The 22821-nt window shown below is 43.3% G+C and overlaps 1 protein-coding gene across 1 annotated transcript in view; it reads right to left on the bottom strand.

Annotated features, from left to right (window-relative positions):
- Positions 1-22821, bottom strand: part of GOLIM4 (golgi integral membrane protein 4) — a 50323-nt gene that overhangs the window by 21973 nt on the left and 5529 nt on the right. The window contains exon 2 of the mRNA XM_090052674.1: positions 37-111. Within this exon, the coding sequence (XP_089908800.1) occupies positions 37-111 (75 nt within the window). The remainder of the gene's footprint in view (positions 1-36; positions 112-22821) is intronic.

The raw sequence follows: 22821 nt of genomic DNA on the forward strand, positions 1-22821 counted from the left end.
AGTTAACTGAGAAATCAAATGAAAAACAAGTTTTACCTTCTTTTGCTTTCTTATGCTCAAACCTTTCCTTCTGTAAAGACTTCTCTAATCTTGATCTGTGCTCATATACAACTGAAAAGAGAAAGTTTTGAATGTTACATTAGATGCAAAATAAAGGAAAAACATAAATGCATAATAAATAGCAGAATGTGCCCAAATGCTACAAACACACTAAAGCAGGGAGAGTTGTAACTTAACACCAATTAAGAATCTGGTCCTTCAAGTTTAATCCTAGAATACTGTTTTGTTTGTGCTGTTAGTCCAGTCTAATGAGTTAAATGCTCATAATTCACTTAGTGGGGCAGTTGATGCTGGGAAACCTAACATTAGACCTACCAGCTTATTTTTATTCCTTGGATGTGCATGTGCAAATGTAGACAGGCAATAGTAGTAGGACAGATGAGATTGGAGGGATGGCCTTGATAGTTAAGATGCCAGCCTGTCCTGATGCAAATTCCTCCTCTGTCACAGACTGTGTGTAGCCAAAGGCAACTTGCTCACAGTTTCTGTATACCTCAATTCCCAATCTATAAGGCAGGGATAACGGGACCTCCCTATCTCATGATGACATTGTGAAGATCAACAAGTTGAAAACAGATGCTCAGATATATGACCCCAACTCCGTAGCAAATACCTTAAGCATCAAAATGCATAATGCAGCTTTTGCTGCTGGCGGCACCCAAATGCAAACCTGAGATTTTAGAATGTAGCACTTATTTTTGAGCTCCAGGTTGGCACAGGAAAATGAATAGTCTTGGTAAAATGCTAAATTTAAATAAATGCTATTTAAATTAATAGTAGTGAAGTACTTTTAACCTGCAGAAAATATGGGTCTTATCATTCTTACAGGAACTCGTGAACTCAGAAAACTTTTTTTTACATCATTTCAAATGTCCTCGTTCAGGAAAACATTTGTTTTAGAAAGGAACTCAGACCCCACAGATGTCAAATGAGAGTTAAACTTTCAACCAGCTTTAAAGCACATGCTGAAGTCATAATTCCCAGGCTCTCTTTCACAGGTTATATTCATTAAAAGAACTCTGGCAAGCCAATTCTTTTGACTTTTTTAACTAGTACTGAAATATACAATACTACACATTTTTATATTTAAATTGAGGAACTAATTTTATTTTTCCACTTTGTATATGTAATAGTATTGTCTTTCTAGTTAGCTTGCTGTTTTTCCTGTACAGTCAATCAATTCTCCCAGGTATTGAGAGTTTTTCAGGCAGCCACTAAAAAGGAAATCATTTTTAAAAATAGGATGTAAAAAAAACAAACAAAAGAAACACTTCCCCTTCCCCCTAAAAAACAAAAAGCCAGCAACACGCATCACCAAGCTGTCGTGCCATTTCAGATGCATGCTGGCTGCCCATAAAACTTTTTAAATAGTCCAGGCTGTAAACTGATGTAACCTACATTTGTTATTTAAATAGAAGATGGATGCAATAAATATTTGTCTGTATAAGTAGGTAACGTAACGCAAAACATACGAAGAAGTCTTGATTTTTGTGGATATGATAGCAAAACTTATTGATACAATAAGTTAACGTTGACCTCAGGGAAACAACAAACCTTGACAGTCATCAAAACAAATCAATATATGTATTGTTAAACACCATCACTGTTGCAATCATTCAAGAAACCCAGCTGGAATTGTATCCAAGTAGATGGAAATGTATGCAGATTTCTTCTATCCTTTAAATATCTTTTATTAAAAAGGGAATGAAGACCCAGAGAAATAAATGTTTTCTTCCTTCAGGGTTTTGTCTGAGCTCATTTCAAACTAGCCATTTGTAAATATGATTTGATAGGTATAGGACAGGTTGGCAATGCTATTAGGGTCTTGTTACATGGTAATTTTGGGCAGCTCCCAGGGCTCTTAACCCTGGATTGTTCGAACATTAATATCCAAAACCAGTTCGAAGCACTTGTTAGGCGGCTTAAAAAGTTATGCCACTCCAGGGCTCGATGATTTCTGATCTCTGCTACCCACCTGGTGATACACTAAGGTGTAGCCACTGTAGGCTACACCTTAGTGTAAAACGTCCACTGCACTCTCTGTCCTACAGAAGTAGGCAGGGAAGGGTGAAACTGCCTGCCCTGCTGCCAATGCTGCTGCTGCGCTCTGGACCTGAAGAGCAGCATTGGGCAAGTCAACCCTCCCTGCCCGCAGCAAGTGCGGGTAGCCACAAGCAATGCCCCGGGGGGACGGGGAGGCAGGGGGAAACCCCAGGTTGGATTCCTTCTTTTCCATCCTCCAGACCCCTTCTGGCCTGAAGTCTGACTGCTCCAAAAGCTAGCACTAACACCAATCAACAGTTGTGCAGCTCACAATGTAAGGTATAAGGCCCTTACTAACTCCAGTGACCTCAACACTAGAATCAGGATGATGATAATGTGTCAGCAAACTATGAAAATGTTATTCCTAATCTGTATGCTTTGATTAGTTATCTACAGCAACACTGTCATGGTTAGGTTCCAGCTCCTTGTGAAATGCAGTCTTGTGTGCTAGATTATTTATCACTTAATATCAAGCTGACCAGTAAAATGCTGTCTGTATACCCTTATACAAGCACTGAAGAAAAACAGTTCGGAAAAATCCTGCAATAACAGTATCTGACCAGTAAAAAGGATAATATCCTTCCTTAGAAATAACTTGATCAATGTTGGTTTCAATTTTTTTTATTCTCTGAAGAACATGTCTTTTTACTTTCTTCTTAGCTAAGAGTTTATTTCTTTGCTTACCTTCTCTATTCACCTGGACCTGACATGCCTAAATATATTTACAAGACTCTTTTGACCCTGTAATTTCAAACACCACAGTTTGGGCTAGGCATAAAAACACGGGATGTTTATGTTGTAGATTTTTTACTCTCTGCTATATCATTTGGCTAAATCTATGTGGTAATTATCAGTTAAGCACTAGAATCTATTCTTAAAAAAGAACTCTGCCAGGGTTTACTGTATGGGTGGATAGTGTTCATTTATCTGATAAGCTTCTTTCCTCCTCCTCCATTTTGCTTTTAGGGCAAGGGACAGAAATTACATGTAAACTGGTATAAGTTCAGAAACCAGTTCAGATCTGTAACACAACAGAAGCTTGGTGCACATAAACTGCTTTCAAACTGGCCAAAACTATTTTAAGATGAACCTGGATGAATGCAATATCAGACTTGACTGATTTAGGTTAAATCAGCTTATTGAACTTCTCTGTCTCAGATCCCCTCCAGATTCAAGTTAACTCAGTCTGCCAGCATCCCAGGATGCTTTGCACCTCCCCCACAACCCCCTTGCAGGGTGGGCGAGCTGGCCTAGGCCCAAGCCGTCTGCTCTCTGTTGTCCCCCAGCTTCTGGCCTGGGCCACTGCAGACAAGTGGTTGCAATTCTGGAATCGAAAGTGAATATCTGTTCATTTGCTTATCGGTTCAATCTATGAAGTTTAAAGTAACCTGTAAAAATTGAATCAATGCCTGTACTTAGCCTAAGAGTCAGGCAAGACAGGTTGCTGGCCCCTGGTCTAGTGGAACCGTATTTCCCATGGAACCAATGGATCCAGCCCGTAGGCATGGGGCTTCAATGGTGTTCAGAGGTTGGGGCAGCTTCAGCTGTGGGCGCTCTCCTCGTGATGTCACAGGGAGAAGTGGTGGCTGTGGCTGGGTTTATCAGCCTGCCTCTGCCCCAGAGAGGATCGTTCTGGCCTGCAGCTGTAAAAGGTTTACCGACCCTTGTAGAGAGTTTGATACCATGTAATAAACAACTTATTTAGGGCATCATGGTATTTTTTTTCTGAAAAGCCCTTTGAAACAAATTGGAAGCTAATTATATTTTGAAGCAAAGTATGCAGGACATCTCACAAGGGCCTCAGGACTGAGCAGCAAAAGTATGTGCCATGTCGCTTCTCTTTAGTGGTAGCCAGCCTTTCCAGAAAAGAGATTTACAGCTGATCCAGGCCGGCAACAGGAATTAGGCAGCACTGAAGAACCCAAGCTCTAAAGAGAGCTGCACCAGTGGCCACGAAACTGTACAGGTGCCCAAATTCTAGCAGTGCCTCTGCTTTGGATGACAAACATTCCTCCAGCACCTCTCCAGTTGAAGAAGCCGGGACACTGGGCAGTCAAGAGAGTAAGAGCCGTGGGGACAAAAGGAGAAACAATAAACCAGGGGGCCCTGACCCTGCAATGAGGTGATAAGGATTCTCTTCTGGGATGACACCCGACTTGCCAGCCCTGCTCTTAGGGTTATTGCCTGTCTAATGTAAGATGCATTTGGCGATGCCCAACTTTCCCTCTTCTCCACATAGATAGCCGTGGTACCTACCCCTCAAATCACTCTTTGGGAATACTCAAGTCTCCCCATAGACATCCTAGAGGCTTGATCTTCTCGGTGTGGATTACTCCCCTGGGGCCAGAGGTGTTTCAGTATCTAAGTCAGGGGTGGGCAAAATGCAGCCAGCAGGCCAGTAGGGCCTGTAGGGCCCCTAAAAAATTTAGAAAGTTAATATTTATCTACCCCTGGCTGCCTGTCATGCAGCCCTCAATGGCTTGCCAAAACTCAATGAGTGGCCCTCCACCTGAAAAAATGCCCACCCCTGATCCAAGTGCAGGCATCTCAGTGACCAGTCTGAATCTGACCAAAGTCCAGTCACTGTGAAGTTTTCACCAAGGTTTGGTAGCATGCTCCCATAGATCACAAAGTTGCTTGTGGCATTCTTCAGTGAGCAGTGCAGAGCTCACAATCTCATCACTAAAACACCCTCTCTTAACTAAAGCTTTTCATATTCACTATGTCTTTTGATCTTGTAATTCAGCCAAAAGCAAACCTAGCAAGCAGCAAGTAAGCTTCATGATGTCACTACCTTTACACATTATAGTAAACAATTATCTTGTACCCACAGGATATGTTCTAGAAGTAGTGAAAGAAAAAACATTTCTTATGTGTTACATGGTTATGTGACCATCTAGCAAAACTACATGCCTGGCTTGACAACCAATAAGATCCTTCTTAGCATCCTGGGAAAGTCCAGGAAAGTAAAGCAATCTTTTTTGCTATTATGGAAAGTTCTTACAGGAAAAATTAAAGTTCTGTTTCCCACTATGAAAGAAAAAAAATGAACTTTACCAAGTTGATCATGCAGATCAACTTCTCCTTTATTGGCATGGCATCCCACTTTAAATGAAAATGTAAGACAAAGGATGTATTGTTAATTTGTATTTTGATGTCTTGAATCAAGAAAAGGAATCAATACTGTAAGATCAGATAATCTTACAAGTGTAGACTACACTCAAGGAAGCATCGTATACCAATCTATTTACAGCTGCATCCACACACTTATGTAATGATACCTCTTACACGGATACAACATAATTATATGATCTATGTCTTGGGTATAAATAACACACTTGGTAACAAAAATATCTCCCATCAAAATTAAACCTTCTACGCTGAAAACTAAAGAAGAAGTTTTAGCCACAATGGGTGCTTACAGATGTGGAGAACAAATGAAACCAAAGCGTGCTTTACTTTCAGCTTGTTGCACCCCGACACCTACAACAGCACATGCCCAAAAGAGGAGCTGCATCAGTCTGACCCGGCTCACCCAGCTTCTGGATAGCTCACACACTTTGGGGGGGGGAGGGGGAAGAAACAGCACTTTTATCTGATCAACCATTCAATCGATGATTAGATGAAAACACCAAAAAACCCTGCTAAAGCATGTGGGCTATATAGATACCGACTGAGGTGCTGGGTCAAACTGACATGATTCCTGGTCGCCTCCCGCCCCAGTGTCTATCAGCACCCAACGGGTTTTCATATAAATTAAATAGCATTTGAAGCTGAACCCAAGGAAAAGTCTAGACAGTTTGTGAAGCAGGAACCAAAACTGCTCAAAACTAGCCAAATTCTTGACTTCATATTTAAAGCCAACAGAAAAAACATAGCAATTCTGAGGGACACACTTAAATTTCAGGTTTTGAACAAAACTGAAGCTCAAACCCACATGTGAGATAACGTTTTTTGCTAAGTTAAAAAGAAAAAGGAAAGTCTTTACCTAAATCCCTGTGAAAAACAAATACAAAGGTTTGTACAGAGTTGTTTAAAACAACTAAACATGCTACGTTAAAGACATTCATTTTCCCTGTCCAAACAGCGATTTTCAAGCTCTCTTTGAAGCTATCAACCAAATTACTGAAAAGTGTCATATTTCCTTTAAACGAATGGAAAACATTTTTACAAGTTAAGTAGGTACTGAGAAGCATAGGAAACTATAAGCAGGAAACATCAAGAAAAGATTTGCATCTTGGCAATTTTATATAACTGCTTTAAACCCTTTTAAAATGTTCTTAAATTCTTCCGTCATGTCTTCTACAAAGTCTTTAGCTAGCAATTTATCTAAAAGTGTTTACATTTTTGCTTAGAAACAGGATTGCTAATTAATCCTTGTCACCTATATCTACTTTGCCATTTATTCTCTAAAGTCAAGGGCATCAGTCAAGATGAACTGATGTATCAAGAGCCATTGCAATAAAACAAGCATATGATGAATATTCAAAGTTACCACCAAGTAAGTTTAAATAGAAGGAAAAAAATTGGAAGCACTGCAATAATGGCATCATCTTGGCCCTAAAGATTTTGAATACAGAATTGCTTTCCAAAAGGAACAGTGCTTGTAGCATGAAAATCCATAATGTGCTTCTCCTCCTCTGCAATCAGGATTGGAAATAAGCTTTTGGCAGGCAGAGGCTAAACCACCCCAGGATTTTGCAGTCATATTTTTTTCACTTCACTTCTACTCCACCTGCTGTTGCATCTTTCCCAGGAAAGTATAGTTTAAAAAGTCAAAAGCAATTAAGTGAGCAGGAAGAAAGGGCAGAAAGAATTCAGTATTTTACACTGTCTTTACCCTTTTGAATATATACTTGAGAAATAATATATTCATGAGAAAATAAATGTACTTCAATTCTTAACCAAGCTAAATATTCAGTTTTGAACTGATTAGGTAATATCTGAACATTAGAGCCAAATCCTTAGCAGCTGTTATTAGGTCAGCTTCAGTGGACCTTCACTGACTTTCATGGTTAAGGGCCACATGCTAAAATTAGCATACAAGATTCAATTCAACATATTTACTGAATGGCCCATTAATATTATTGATATATTTCCGTTATATACTAGGCCTTTAACTTAAAAGTGAAATGGGACTTGGAAAAGGTGATTTCTCTGCAGTCTCTGGCATGAGGAACTCAAGCTAAAGACTGACCTGAATTCTCAAGGTCTTTGTATAGAAATCAAAGCACGTATTTTCTTTTGTATCCGCATAAACTGGATATGGTAGCCAAAGGGCAGAATTTTAAGCAAACTCTCTCATTATTACTTTAGTCAAGTTCCAAAGATGGTTTCTGTATAAATTTATTGCATGTCATGTCCATCCCCCTCCTTGATTATGTAAACTTAACATAACCAAATGTGGTCTGAATATTTAAAAGGTTGGTTACCCAATGCCACCTCCTGACTTGTACCTAAGTGAAAACCTGTCCCAGCTGCATCCATTCCAACCATTATGAACTACAGCATCTCTGTGCCATGCTGAGATCACCACTATGAAGCATGCCCTGATTGTGACCTGACTCCACTACGTTTGAGCTGTGCTTACTGGTGGCCACTGCTGTAGTTATTTACCCATGTACTAGAAAAGCTATTTGGGTCCTGATTTACAAGTTACATGCACTTTGCAGTCTGTCAACAGATGCTGCACAAGGTTGATAATAAGTCTCTTGTATTCTGCTTTTCTGCAATTTTCAGCAGAAAGTGAAAAAAATTACTGACTGGCTTTACTTCTGAAGTCCTGCAGCTACCCACTTCTCCTTAACTAAGATAAGTTACAGCCTCTTGAAAGGCAGAGAAAGAAACTAAGCCTAGAGTGTTGGTCCAATTTAGCTTCAATTAATACATCCTGCCTACTTGTTATTTAAGTTGGCTATGGTGTTTTTCTCCTTTTCAATTTTTGCTGCTATTACTCCAGTGGCTGCTGCATACCTGATCTGCAGGCATACCTGATCTGTAGAAACTACACACAAACAGGCACTTATGCATAGTTATTAATCCTATAAATCACAGACTTGCTTGGACAAAAGAGTTGCTACATAAATTCATAGACAACTGTTATAGAAGGCTAAGGTCCCAAGTAAGTTCTCAAAAGATTATTCTGCTACAAGCACAGCTAAATATTAAAATTACAGGACGCATGATCTGATGAAAGAAAGCTTGCTACTGGACTAGTTCACTTATCACTGCATTCCTAAGAATTTAACTATCATTTAAAAGAAAAAAACTTATGAAGTTTAAAAAGGCCAATGTTTTCGGTATCAGATTTTCAGCTATTTTGCAAATATAATAGTCCACTATCTTGGTTTGTCAGAAGCAGGAGCTGAAGGATAGGAGGTCTGAAACACACAAGCACACTGGTATTCTAAGAGTTTCTGTAAAATATACGTTTTTATGTTAAAAAAAAAAAAAACCAACACATAACACAACAACAACGAAGCTGTTTTTGGCAGTTTGACCGCGAAGCAAACTTTCCCAGGGGACACAATCCTTTTATATTAATGTGGGATCAACTCTTAAATCCAATGATAGTAATTTAGACTCTCGCTACAAAGAGTTATGGATTTGCATAATGTTGTTGTTATGCCGCTGGAGGAATCATTATCAATTCAATAGAACTATTGCCCATGTGTAAAATTCTTCACATGCATAAACCTTTGCAGCTCTTGGCCTCAAATGGTAGATTCCAGTCTCTTACTGGTGGTCACCTAGCAGAAACACCCAATTACTCAGGGGCTGTGGTTGGATTTGGAGAAGAATCTCATTGCTTTCCATCACAGTCCAACTTTATGTGGTCAAAGTGTAAGCTATAGTTGTATAATACAAAGATACAATCAAATCTGAAAGTCATGTGAAAAAAACAGATTTTGGTAAGCAACAAAATTCAAACAGAGAGCAGTATTTGTAGCACTAAAATGTGGAAAATAATATTTTGTTACATCTCTTGCACAAACTGGCAAATTACGGAGGCAGTACAACGCAGAAGGGAATACTGAAGTTAGATCATACTTTACAGATTTGACTTTATTTTTCTTTGCTTCTGTTTATATCCTTTATAAAGAAAAATAAATTGTTAAAGGCGTGTGAAATGTGAGATTTTTTTTCCTTCTTACATGTGAAACAATTTGGTTCAGGGGAGGATGGCATGGTGTGATCCAATTATATTTTCTAAAAAAATTAAACTCCCGCATTCTCTAGCACATTAATATTTAATAAAATGTTTGTGTTGACACAGACATATAATTCAAGTAAGAGCTTTTCTGTCAAAAAAATTACCAGATAGCACAAAGGAAAAGCACAAAGGGTTTTCAAGACAAGCAAAGTGACATATATTGGCAGCAGTGCTTTCCAAATAGTAAAATTTGCTTCGACTTTCAATTCCCTATAAATTAAAGGGTTTCTGGTACCAATGTGGTATATGGTTTTAACGTCTGAAAAAAGGTGCATCAACATTTCACATCATAAGCTTTAAGTTCAGGTTTTTTGCAGTCTATTGTATTGGGTTGTTGACCACAGTTGCAAAAAACAAAAAATATGCATGTATGACCACCTTTTATGCCAGAAAAATCCTGCACCAACAATATCCTTCTGTTAACATGTTCATAGAACCAAGGAGATGAGTATCCACTACTCAGTGCTTATAGCATGGCACAACTAAACTTACTAAATCATAAAATCATAGAAAATTAGGGTTGGAAGGCACCTCAGGAGGTCATCTAGTCTAAATCCCTGCTCAGAGCAGGACAATCCCCAGCTAGACCATTCCAGCCAAGGCTTGGTCTACCCGGGTCTTAAAAACCTCCAAGGATGGAGATTCCACATCTCTGGGTGACCTGTTCCAGTGCTTTACTACCCTCCTAGTGAGAGAGTTCTTCCCAATATCTAACCCAGGAGTGGGCAAAATACAGCCTGCAAGGCCATTCTATCCGGCCCATGGGGCCCCTAAAAAATTTAGAAAATTAATATTTATCTGTCTCTGGTTCCTGTCAAAAATGCCAGGAACCATAGGCAGTAGGACGCGGAGGAAGCCCAGTGGGCCCCCGCTACAGCAGGACCCGTCCAGTTCTGGCCTGGGACCACATGGCTGCCCCGCGAACCTAAGGTGGGGGGGGCAGGGAAGGAGTCCGGGGAAAAGCGACCCCTCCTTCACCCCGTGGCTGGCGCTCCCTGCTGCAGCCGCTCACAGCCCGCTCGGGGCTGTCCTGAGCAGGCACAGGCAGCCCCACGCACACTGCAAGCAGCTGCAGCATGGGGCACCGGCCACGGGGCAGAGGATGGGTTGCTTCTTTAACGTTCAGCACCAACTTGTAACCCACCCCCGCTGCCAGCCTGGGCCCCGCACCGGCTTCTGGCTCGCCCGTCGGGGCTATGCCATGGCACCAGCAGCTGCGGCCCCCCCCGACGTGCCGCGCCGGGCAGTGTTTGCTGCTGCTGCCCATCCGGAGCTAATGCTCTGGGCAGCCCAGAGACAGCGATGGCAAACACTGCCCGGCGCGGCAAGCAGGGGGACCGCAGCTGCTGCGACTGTGTGCAGCCCTGATGGGGCCCAAGCTGGCAGTGGGAGCAGGTTACAAGCTGGTGCCGAGCATGGGAAAAGTGGTCCTCCCCCAGCCTGTGACTAGTGCCCGCGCAGCAGCCACTCGCAGCCTGCATGGGGCTGCCCGTGCCTGCTCAGGACAACTCCGCGCAGGCTGTGAGTGGCTGCAGCAGGGAGCACCAGCCGTGGGGCAGGGAAGGTCTGCTTTTCCCTGGGCTAAGCACCAGCTCCTTCCCTGCCATGGAGCAGGGGGTCAGGGCTGCACACTACCCCCAACCTGTACCACAGGGCTGGGGGGCACTGGTAGTGAGCAGGTACACAGGGCCCACACCAGTGTCCTGAGGCCAGCACCAGCAGGGTGGCAGGAGTACAGTGGTCCCGGCTGCAGGGGCTCTATGGGACCAGGCCAGCTCCCCCTTCTCCCTGCAGTGCAACCCAGCCCAGCTCCACAGACCCCTGTCAGCCTGCACCCCATCAGTGCTGGCCCTGGGACACTGGTCCCTGACATTGGGACATTGGTCCCAAGATGGTGACTAGGGGGCGGGGCACTTGTCAAGGTGCAGGGCTACCCACGTGGCCCTCGACAGCTTGCCAAAACTGGGTAAGTGGCCCTCTGCCCGCCCCTGACCTAACCTAAACTTTCCTTGCTGCAGCTTGAGACCATTGCTCCTTGTTCCGGCATCTGCCACCACTGAGAACAGCCCAGCTCCATCCTCTTTGCCACCACCCTTCAGATACTTGAAGGTTGCTAGTACATCCCCTCTTGGTTTTCTCTTCTCCAGACTAAATAAGCCCAGTTCCCTCAGCCTCTCCTCATGAGTCATGTCCCCCAGCCCCAAAACCATTTTTGCTGCCTTCCACCGGACTCCAGCCAATTTATCAACATCTCGTCTGTGTGTGCACCCCAGGGATGGGGACAGCAAAACTCAACACCATGTTCCAGATGTGGCCTCACTAGTGCCAAAGAGAGGGGAATAATCACTTCACTTGACTTGCTGGTAATGCTCCTTCTTTGCAACAAGGGCACACAGTTGGCTCATATTCAGCTTATTATCCACTGTAACCCCTTCTGTGCAGCGCTGCTGCCCAGCCAGTTGATCCCCAGTACTGGTGCATGGGATTGTTCTGAACTGAGTGCAGAACTTTGTGTTTCTCTTTATTGAACCTCATGAAACTCATAAATGCCATGATCAGTTTGTTTGCAATATATATCTGATATTTTAACAGGCAAATATTGCAATGATTCATGTATGATCACATGCCTTTTGTGACAGATGTAAGTGAGCTAGGACACTGGCATTATTTAAAGGATTACTTGGGAAGGTTATATAAAAAAAAAACCAAACCCCACCCATGGCTTTGTGCTGTGAAATCTTTGTGTTGTAAAATTCTAATCTTTGATATCATATTTTCACCATATTGCACATCACGCACCTGTGAAGTGGGATAAGGTATATAAACATTTTGAAGTGCAGAGAGGAAGCATCACTTACTGCAGACTAGATTTTGCAATGTTGTGCTTTACCCTGTGAATATTTGTACATGCTATGCATACAGTTATGTCATTTGGTTGCCTAGATAAAGCAAACAGCTTTTATTTTTTTATTTATTTTACTTCAGAAAACTATGAATTAAAAATACAGAAGAACTTCATAGCTTCACAGAAGTTGAAGACACCAAATACATATAAAACATGCTACCACTGCAAACAAAGCACTCTGTCATACCTCAGTGAGGGAAGTTTTCAAAGCCAGAAGATTCCAAAGAAAATAAAAAAAATTCAGTTCATCCAAAAACTCTCTCCAAATTTCAACCAGGATAGTCAGCCCGCCCTAGTCCTTACTTTCACCCTTGCTTAATACCATAACTGTGGTACCAGGTACGCTGCTCTACTGATCCCATCACCCCTTGCATGTTGGGTAATGGACACATCTTTGGGGCTCTGAAGCTGTATTCATACACAGCATCAGGAATGTCATCCTGCATCTGGACTACTGGATCACCATCCAAATTATCCCAGAGTGTATTGTGAAGGTAGCTGCATAACTTTTATTCTTCAACACCCAAAACAGTCTAAAAAATGTTTTTCTAAGGAAGAGAAACTACATAAAAATATTTTGTCAAGAACTCCACTGCCATAAAAGCAGAAATAGCTGTAAGTAGATATCCCTGCTGTGTAAGAAGTAAGGAGGGATCTACTTCATGGTGGGAGGCAGAAGATTTTGAGACTACAGACATATTTTTATATGGTATAAAAAAATGCTCTCTCTAAGCGAGAGAACTTGGCCTTTTACTTGGAAGTTTCAAAACATTTTTATACAGAGTAATGTGACTAATATCTAATACTCAATGTACAACAGCCATATTCTTTGAAAAGTAGGACAGATGGTAACGAGGTGCTTATTTTAAGAACCAGGAATTATTGTTCTACAAAAGCAGTGACTATTTAATAACTTCCTTTGCCTTAACAGGACACAGCAGCATCTCCCTGGGGTGTGGAGAGCCGGCTAAGACTTGCAACGACAGAACATGAATTTACATCGGGCTCTTTAGAAATGTATTAAAGGAAAATACTGGTTACAATCCACAGCTGTCTTCCTCCAGAGATGCATCTCCTCCCTTGGTCTTTATATTATTTAAATATAAATAAATGCATACTTGACCTTTGTTTACTGCATAGATGCTTCCTCAAAAAATCCAATTCTCCTCTTTTCTCAGCAGTTTTGACTGTAGATAAATCCATTTGCTCAAAATAGCACTAATAAATTGTGTATACTATTATAAGTACAAAAAATAAAAATAAAAATCAAGTGCATTTGTTCAGGAAGACAAGCTTTCCCAGTAACTCTTTCTTGTATGATTTCTTTTTCTGGACACCAAACATACTGGGTCCAAGATTTTCAAAAGAAAGTAAGTTGTGGTTGCCTCTGTTTTTTAATAAATAACACAACATGCTTCAGCTGACTCTGCTTGTTGGAAGGCAGGTGCTCAGTGCATCTGAAAATTAGGAAATTGGGAAGTATGCCAATTTTTCTACTAAAAGACTACTGACCACTTTTGAAAATCCTAGCTGCAGATTCTGCAGGTCTCCTATGAAAAAGGGAAAAATATCTGATGCTTTACTGTAGCTGACATAAGCACCGTCACTGGTTCCAGGGAAATGTTCAAAGTCGAGGTTAATCTCCTCTCTAGAATGGACAGAATATACACTGGAAATAAGACCCAGCAAGGTGCCAAGAACTACTATCCTGGCACTGCCAACTCGGGAATGCTGGCACAGCATTTCATGGCTGCAAGCACATAGATACCACAGACTGTCAACTGAACAGTGTTACATCAGGGACAGATCCTTTGGTCTGGCTATGAGCACAAGCCTCTACTCAGGAAGCTGGAGAACTAAGACAAAGGAAACACTGTAGAGCAGCAACACAGGGTAAACATTCCTGTATCTGGCTGGAAGGACATTTCCCTATCTATTCAACCCAGCGCACAGACCATTTTATACTTTCAGGTTTTTTGCTTTATTTCTTTTTTAAATTTGTAACTTTAGACACATTTAAGCAGACACTTCACTGATGAAATACAAAAGTTACAACATAACAGTCACAGGCAGCTGGGGCAAGTTGCTGGTTGTACGATTTGTAAATATTGAGAAATGGCTTTTGCGCCCAACTGAATCATTTCAAGAACGGGTTACACAGCATGGTCCCACAGATCTTTCATAGCAGATGTGGCTGGTATTTTCAGTTGGTTACAGTTTACATACAGGCCAAGGAATCCTGTATTTTGAGGGAAGGAGAAGCACCTTGCACTGCTTTCAAGTAACCCCTGCAAATAATTGTAGCGACTGGTATCCAGGCTTTCAAACCTGGTGCCACAAAAGTATCACTGAAGCCAGAAGTCTGTCAGGGTAGAAAAATGCAGCAGTCCCAGTCATTACTCCTGGGATGCAATGAACAGAGAGCTGTTCTTCCTCGCAGGGCAGAAGGGGCAGTCACGACAGACTTAGGAGAGCCTCAGTGCACCAGCTCCTAACCTCGTCCGTTTTGGCTCCTCTTCCATTACAGGTGAACTCGCCGAGGCCGGTTCTACTTCTGGGACCACTCATCACGCAAAGGCCGCCCAGGAAGAGGGGTATGTCCTCCCACACCCATTCCCTAAAGTGGTTGCTGCTGCTGTTACCACCACTACAGCCCTTCAACAGTGAGATCACACCCTGCCTTTTCTGAAGGTTGTTTTCATTGCAAACAAAAGCTAACTATGGCAGCTTTATTTATATCCGTAGCATAATATAAATGCTTTTAATGTAGTTGATTGAAAGTAACGTTTCAAAGGTCTTACTCCCTTTCATAATACGGAAACACCAAAAGGCAAAACACAGATTTTGAAGGACAAAAGGTGCTTTTTCTTGGAATCTGTTTATTCTAAACCCGTTGTTTACACCAGCGCCGAGGCAGGGGTGTGAAATGCTGATGTCCGCAGCAGGTCAGAACAGCTCCTATATTGCAATTCCAGAGTCCCCCCGGTCTGTAACAACTTTCCTTTTACTTTCACGAGTGTGTTTAAAATGATTTACCAATTAGGTGTTTATAAATGTCAAAAAGTGTATTTATAATATTTTTGTGGTGGGAGGCTGCCTGGGCGTTTCTTAAATTGTTCTTAGAAATGACTTGGATGCTTGACACTTGGTTTGTTTTCTTTTCTTTACATCCTCTTGCCAATCTTGGATCAAGAGAGTATCTGCAGCGTGTAGCACATTCATGTTGTGTGCAAGAATGATTTCTTTCCCGGGTCTCTTCTGAATGGCTGAGTTAGAGCCACACAGATCTCTGGTCTGGTCTTGTGCAAGTAAGTGGGAGAGGGCAGGAGTAGGCAGTAATAAGTCACCTCAAACACTGGTCAGAGAGTATGACACAACAGAGTTTTCTTGGGTAACCAAAGTGCAACCACTTCTGCAACTGTACATTCATGTTCCATACGCCACCCCAAAATTGCTATTTTAAATAAAGTGGCTATTTGTAAGGACTGACTAGATCAATGATTCTCAGCTAGGGTGACACGGCGCCCTAGGGTGCCTTGAGATCTTTATAAGGCTGCTTGGCGTGCCACACAATGCTGCACTATTTGGTATGGCAAGCACGATTCAAAGAGATTTCAAATAGGAATCCATAGTGTTTTAAAAACAATCTACCCTGGTATGATCTTTCCGAGTTCTTTGTAATAGAAACACTGCTCAATTATTTTACTGTAATCAAAAAATAAAACCAAAAGCTGGCATTTTCTGAGGGATACTTTGAGTCTAAAATGTATCTAGTCCACTGGTTCTCAAAACAGAGCCAGCCTCCAAGTCTAGTCACACAGCATTATCAGCTGGGATCCTGGTTTTCTCCAATTAAAAAAAAAAAATCCCCAATTTTCAGAGTTAAAAAAAGTAACTCAAAATCCACGCATACATGTCTGTGTCTGTAGATTTTGGGTTACTTTTTTATCTGAGAAAACCAGGTTCCCTGATTATCAGTTATAAGAAACAAGAAACTATTTCCTGAACCCAATTCTGCTTAAAAGTTATGATAATTGTTTTTAATAAAAGACTGCAAGAGTAAGCAGGAGTTTCCATGTGGGGCTTTTTTTTTTAATCTTTCCAAACTCAAATATCATGATAAAACAATAAATTTTAAAAAGCTACAGTTATTGCCATGCAAAACTGTTAGACCACTTCCTCAAACAGTTATGCTCCAAGGAACTTAGTGAGCTCCAACGCTGCACTTAAAAGTAGTAGAGTAAGATCAAGAACCAAAGGTTTCCATCCTTTTTCTTGAGCATCACTCTTTAAAATGCAACAGGTTTAAACCAAGAGGTTTAATTCTATCGAGATTTGTCTTATACTTCAGTGGGACCAGGATTTTGGCTTATCATGCTTCTAAAAAAATCACAAGTGCTACACACTATCCATCCTTAGTTAGAAGTAGTATATACACATGGCTATTGTATGACTGAATTTAGCTGCTATGATTACCAAGAAATATTAACTTGGCTCCTTAATTTTAATTTTAACAGAACAGATTTAATTACATTTTCCGTGCAATATTCCCATTTTACAAGCAAACACCACAAAATATACCATGTTCCTAAATCCCAGGGCCTGCATCCACTGCTGAGTAACAGATGCTACAATATGTACTTAACTTATAATACAAGGGTGGAGATATTGTTCATGATGATTCCCAACCTCCAGCCAAGGACAAGCACTGTGTATCCTGCCCAAATACCATGTCTGGCCAGGGAAGCCAGCCAGACAAATGAGACAATGCATTTGGAACATCATTGTCCTAAAGATTTTAGTTATGCTAAATGCAGATATTCAAAAAGCTGAATATCTTAGGCTAACCTGAGTAGATTGAACCAATTTACAAGTGAATAAATGTTCACTTTTGATTCTGGAAATGCAGGAGGTGCCTGCAGTGGCTCAGGCCAGAAGCTGGGGGAGGCGGGGGACACTAGAGTGAGCCCTGACCTCCCTTCTGCAGTGGCCGAGCATGGCGGGGGGAGGGAATGAGCATAGCCAGCCAGACCCCAGGCCAGCACGGCCCCCTAAGGCAAAAGGGGGCAGGGGAGGGGTTTTATTCCCCTCCCACCTCCCCTCTCGCCCCGGGACTCCAGGTGGGATCTGCCTAGCCAGGGCACAGCAGCCCCTTTAACTCCCGCCCCCCGCCTCACACTGCTTCAGCAGCAGGGCTGGGAGAATGGCCCTGCTCCCTTTGCCTCGGGAGGCCATGCTGGGCTAGCATCTGGCTAGGGAGCACAGGGGGCAGGGCCAGCCCTGCTCTCTGAAGCAGCGAGCATAGCCCAGTGCAGGGCTGCAAAGCATGCTGGGATGCTGGGGGACTGATTCAGCTTGAACCAGGAAGGGGTCTGGGACAGCAGTTCCATAAACCGGTTTGACCCAGATCTGATAACTCCATTCAACCAAGTTTCTCTCAAACCCATTTCGGACATTTTGAAACCAGTTTATGTGCACCGAACTTGTGTTCTGCTACAGGTTTAAACCCGCTTCTGATCACTTAAGCCTGTTTAGGTACATCTTCTGTCCCTAGCCAATAAGAGTAACTCTATACATTCAGAGGAATCCTCCCTCAGATAAACTGTACCTCTTCCATGACATTAAAACAGTTTGAAACAAACTACTTTAGACCTAGTTTCAGCAAGCTTTTCCAGAAAAGTATGTCTGCACTGGAGCAGAGACACTGTCATCCTAACACCCGGCCCGTACCAGACGAGCTGTGCCTAACAACAAATCTTCGCAGAGACAACCTGGTGTAGCTGAAGTCAAGCAGCAGGTTACAGGGCTTCAGGAGCACATAACAGTTTCAGGGTCTGGGCAGCTAAAGCCCCCTGTAAATCTCACTGGAGATGGAGAATAGCCCAGCACAGCCTGCGATCAATTTGGGGACCAGCAACAGCTTAAGATCTATTCGTTCCCTCACCAGTAAGAGGGCATGGGGGAGTAGCGAGACATGCTGAGTTGGGCTTTAGCTCATCTGTTATGGAAATGAGGCAGTGTGCCTCTTTCCTCCACAGCCATTACAGAAAAGCTGCTGTGGTAGTTCACCAGGGATACGTTTTCCTCCCTCTCAGCAAACATCAGTAGAAGGGGGAAAGATTTGCAAACCAGACACAGAAAACCCCAAATGTATCTTGGAGTGGGGAAGTGGGGAAAAGTCAGCAAAAAAATAGAAGCAAGGTGCCTAGATTTAGGGAGGGGAAAAAATATCTCGCAACTTCCATCCACTTCTACTGCTAGTCTCTGAAAGGCAGAACAGCCACGCTCGTGCCCCAACATACGTGCCCCCCTTAACAGGCTGCTGCCTTGCCTGCACAAACACAGAGAGCTGTTCCAGTGAACAAGGTCAAAGGGCACAATGGAGTGCTGGAGCATTTACTCATTTTAACTGACTGGCTTTCTTGCATCTAGTAATGCAGCCAGAGGCCAGTATATCCCATCCAGGAAGAGTACAGACCATCTGCAGATGCTTCCTCAACCTGACAAGGGGTGTTTGTGCCCGAAAGCTTGCCAAGAAGAATTTTTTCACCTATTCGAGTTGGTCTAATAAAAGATATCGGATTTACCGAAAGAACCTTGTCTGTCTGTGAGCATTTACTGGAGGTATAGGTTATAGCCGTGTTGGTCTGAGGACATAAGCAGACAAGGTTCTTTGGGTAAATCCAGTATCTTTTATCAGACCAACTCAAATAGTTGGAAAAATTCTTCTTAGCAAGCTTTCAGGCACAAGCACCCCTCGGCAGGCTGAGAAGCACAGACCTCTGGAGATGCTTCTTTCTGGATGGGATGGATAGTAAAGAAGCCAGAGGCTGCTCTGCATGCAAGACAGGCAGTCAGGGAAGGTGTAAATTGAGGAGTCAGTGGGTAAGAGGCAGGTTTTGGGGAGAGGGGTTGGGAAATAGTGGAGAGGTACCAAGGGAGTCAGATATCAGGCAGGTTATAATAATGTCTTTACTGGAAGGAGGAATTTGGCAAAAGTGTGGGTCTCTTTGAAGCCTCTGTCCCACCCGGGACCCTCAGATAAAAGTGCAGTCAGCAAATGTTAACAAGAAGGAAACTCGGTAACAGCATCACGGATTTCACTTTCAGGGAAGCGAGAGCCAAGCAGTCTGGGCCACTTACTAAGTTTTATTGTGGGTTGATAAGAAAGGATGTTAACTATCTAATACAGTGCACAATTTGTTTGTTCTTTCTGCTCTAAGCACCCCCAAAGATAGCAAGACAAGCAAAGTTAATTAAATCTATACAACCAAAGCTTTATTATAGCTGGCTTCCTGATTAACAAAATTGCCTCTAGCTCCAAAACACCAAGCACTATCTAGAATAACAACAATACTATTCCTTTGCTGGAGTTTTAAATCTTAAAAGGTAGGCCGCCTGATCTGGCCTAATAATCACTGCTGTACCAACTGAAGAATGCTATACCCTATGCAGCAAAGAGAGCAGCAGGTGCACCCAAAAGCACTAAAAACAACTCTATGCTTTAAGCTGCTCATCTGAGGCAGTTCTTCAGTGCTGGATCCAGTTTGCCAGGCTCCTAAACTTCTGTATGGAGGAGACAGAAATTTAAAAATAAGTGGTCAGGACACTCCAGAATAGTGGCTCTTGTGCATACACAACCAAAGAAAAACTTACTTGTATTCAAACTCCACTGTGTCACAGACGGGCCAATAATGGTATGGGACCAAAGTCCACCTCCCCACATTTTTGATCTGCTGAAGGTGTTTCCATTGGGAGGAGGAGGTTGGGGGAAGGGAAGGGAACCGAACATTGGTTGTTCAAGAACTGATAGGGCTACTTTTCACTTATCTACTGAGGGTGAATGAACCGTGCAAAGTCCAACTGCAGAGGTAGACAGCTTACCAGGAAGTCCACAATGTAACCTTCTAGAACAGGGATTCGCAACCTGATGTAGCACCCTGGGGTGCACTGAGATCCTTTCAAGGGTGCCACACAATGCTAGCACGGTTCTGTGCGCAGACATGATTCACAAGATCAATCCAGCAATTTAAAATAGGAATTCAAAGTATTAGAAACGTGCTGGCCTCTTGTGGTCTTTCTGAGTTCTTTGCAACAGAAATATTGCTCTATTATTTTCTGTAGTCAAAAAAATCAGCAAAAAACTAAGAGCTAGCATTTTCCATAAGGTGCCTTGAGTCTAAAAACGTTGAGAAGTATTGTTTGAAGCATGCACACACACACCTCCCGTCCAGCCTTCGTATTCCCACAAGAACCCCAGTCCTGCGGCAACTGCCTGTCTCTAGTGTCACTCTTCCTAACTTCCAAGGGAAGCCAAGAGGGCTGGCTCCTTCACTTCACCTAGCTTCAAAACTGAGCGGTCAGCTAGATAACTGCCTCTACAATGGTCTTGGCTTCACAGATTGTACACTATAATGCTTGCCCAGTGTTTCTGCATCTCTATTGTTATTCCCCGTTTTTCCCTTATCGATTGTACAAGAGAACAAAAATGCAACCACCAGTAAATTCTTCAAAAGGCTAAAATGCAAAAGTGAGAGGGGACAAGCAGCCAGTACCCAACAGCCCCTGATCTTCCGATTCCAGTTTGGTCCCCGGCAAAAGTATGACAGAGCTAGGCCCTCTGACCACCAAGATGCAAGTTTAGAAGGAAAGAGAGGCAAGGCCCTAACACATACCTGCAAGAGACAACAGTGAGAACAGTCTACAGCTGTCAACCCAGCATCATCTGTGAACTGTGAATCTGGACAGACTGGTCATGAGTCTAATCCATCACAATTACAGATGGGGGCAAGATTACAGCTTCGTGTTTTTCATGGCCCTCCTACAGACCAGGTTCAATTTTAAACCCTAAGAGTAAAAGCTCCATTAGCCCAACTCCAGGCTCAGCTCCTGAGCCTTAAAGACAGACCACATGCCCTGGAAACCACAGGCCCAATGGAGCACCAATTTTTCCTGACCCTATCAATTAATTACTCCACATACTAAATCCAGTAGGGAGCCGTGTTAGAGCCTCCAAACATGAACATGTGTTACAAATACTGAAAGGAAAGGTGCGTTTCCTTAATGAAAGTCAACTTTTCCAGTCTTGGAATTCAGTAGCCAGAACTCAGAAGCCATGCCTCACAGAATATGACTATAAAAAAGGCTTCTTGAGCTAATGGGCTGGCTGGGGTGGCCCAGCTCTAGATAAGTTTCTAGAGTTAGTCTCAAGAAATCTTCACGCAAGAACTTGTTTGCACATAAATGGACATGTTTGCCTTTGAAGGTTTAGTAAAAAACAAGACATGTTAGAAACCTGCAGTTATGTTTCAGTCATAAGTCACATGGTAAGTCATTTCAGGCTAATTACACAAAGGAACTGGGGATAGGGAAAGTGTCAGTACAAGCTGCCCTATAAAATTAGCCCCCTGTCCTAGGAAGTCAGAACGCTGATCCGAGATGCAATGGCTGCTTCGTCATGGCAGAAGTGGCTAAGCTGTTTTAGATTACTGAGGTATCTAGGGGTGCACTGATAGAGATTTTTTGGGCCAATACCCATGGCCAATTTTTAATGAGTCATATCGGTAGATAGTGATCAAGCTGCTGGGCTGCATATCAGCAATTGGAAAAGCAGTGTTGGGCTGGTAAGCCTGTTGTGGGGGAAGGGATGGGGCATGGTAGGGGAAGCAGATGGAGGCCCCAAGATAAGGGAAGGGAGTGGGGCCGGGGCTGGGGCAGGGAACAGAGCTATGAGCAGCTTGTCTAGAGGGTGCAAGGAGGGTGGGGCAGCTCCTGCCACTACACATACCCCGAAAGGGCATGGGGGGACCTATGCCCCTAGATCTGTGCTTGGGGTGAAGGTGGGCTGTCACTGTGGGTTGGGGGCAGCACCAAGCTCTTCCTGGCAGGGGGGAGGGGGCTGGTTTGGGGTCACGTTCAGGGCAGGCAGTGGCACTGGGAGAGGGGCTATGGTGAGGTTGCAGCCACCACAAAATCCACTGTAGCCCCGTTACGCCTCTCCCAGCACTGCCACTGCCCACCCCAAGCGCAACCCAACCCAAGACCCTGCTGAGAAGAGCCCGGCACCACCCCAGCCCTAGCCCACCCTTACATGCACGTCTGGGAGGGCACACGTCCCCCCCCCATGCCTTGCCAGGGTGTGCACAGCAGAGGGAGCCACCACTCCCCATGCCCACTGAATGCAGCTGTCCCACACCCAGCCCCGCCCCAGCTGTGCAGCGCCTACCCCTACCCCACTCCCTCCCTCACTGTGGAGCTTCACTCTGCCACCTCCCTCATAACGGACTTATCAGTCGGACCTGGCTGCTCTCCACGCTGCTGGTCTATGCTTGTGGCTGCCTGCGTGCTGCACATGGCATTTATCGACCACATTATCAGTCTCATCAGCCAAAAAATGCCGATTACCAACACTGTCAATTTTCCTTATTAGTGGGACCGATCTGATTTGGGACCAACGTATCAGTGCACCTCCAAAGGTATCCCTGGCTTAACAGTCAGCAGGACAGAGGAAAGGGTAATGATGTAAAGTTTAAACTCAGACCAGAAGTACTGAGATATCCTGTTCCATATATAAATGACTATGCCCCTATGCAGAAGTGTG

Source organism: Crocodylus siamensis, chromosome 6, assembly GCF_052110815.1.
Source record: "Crocodylus siamensis isolate JL-2025a chromosome 6, ASM5211081v1, whole genome shotgun sequence".
Taxonomy (NCBI): domain Eukaryota; kingdom Metazoa; phylum Chordata; order Crocodylia; family Crocodylidae; genus Crocodylus; species Crocodylus siamensis.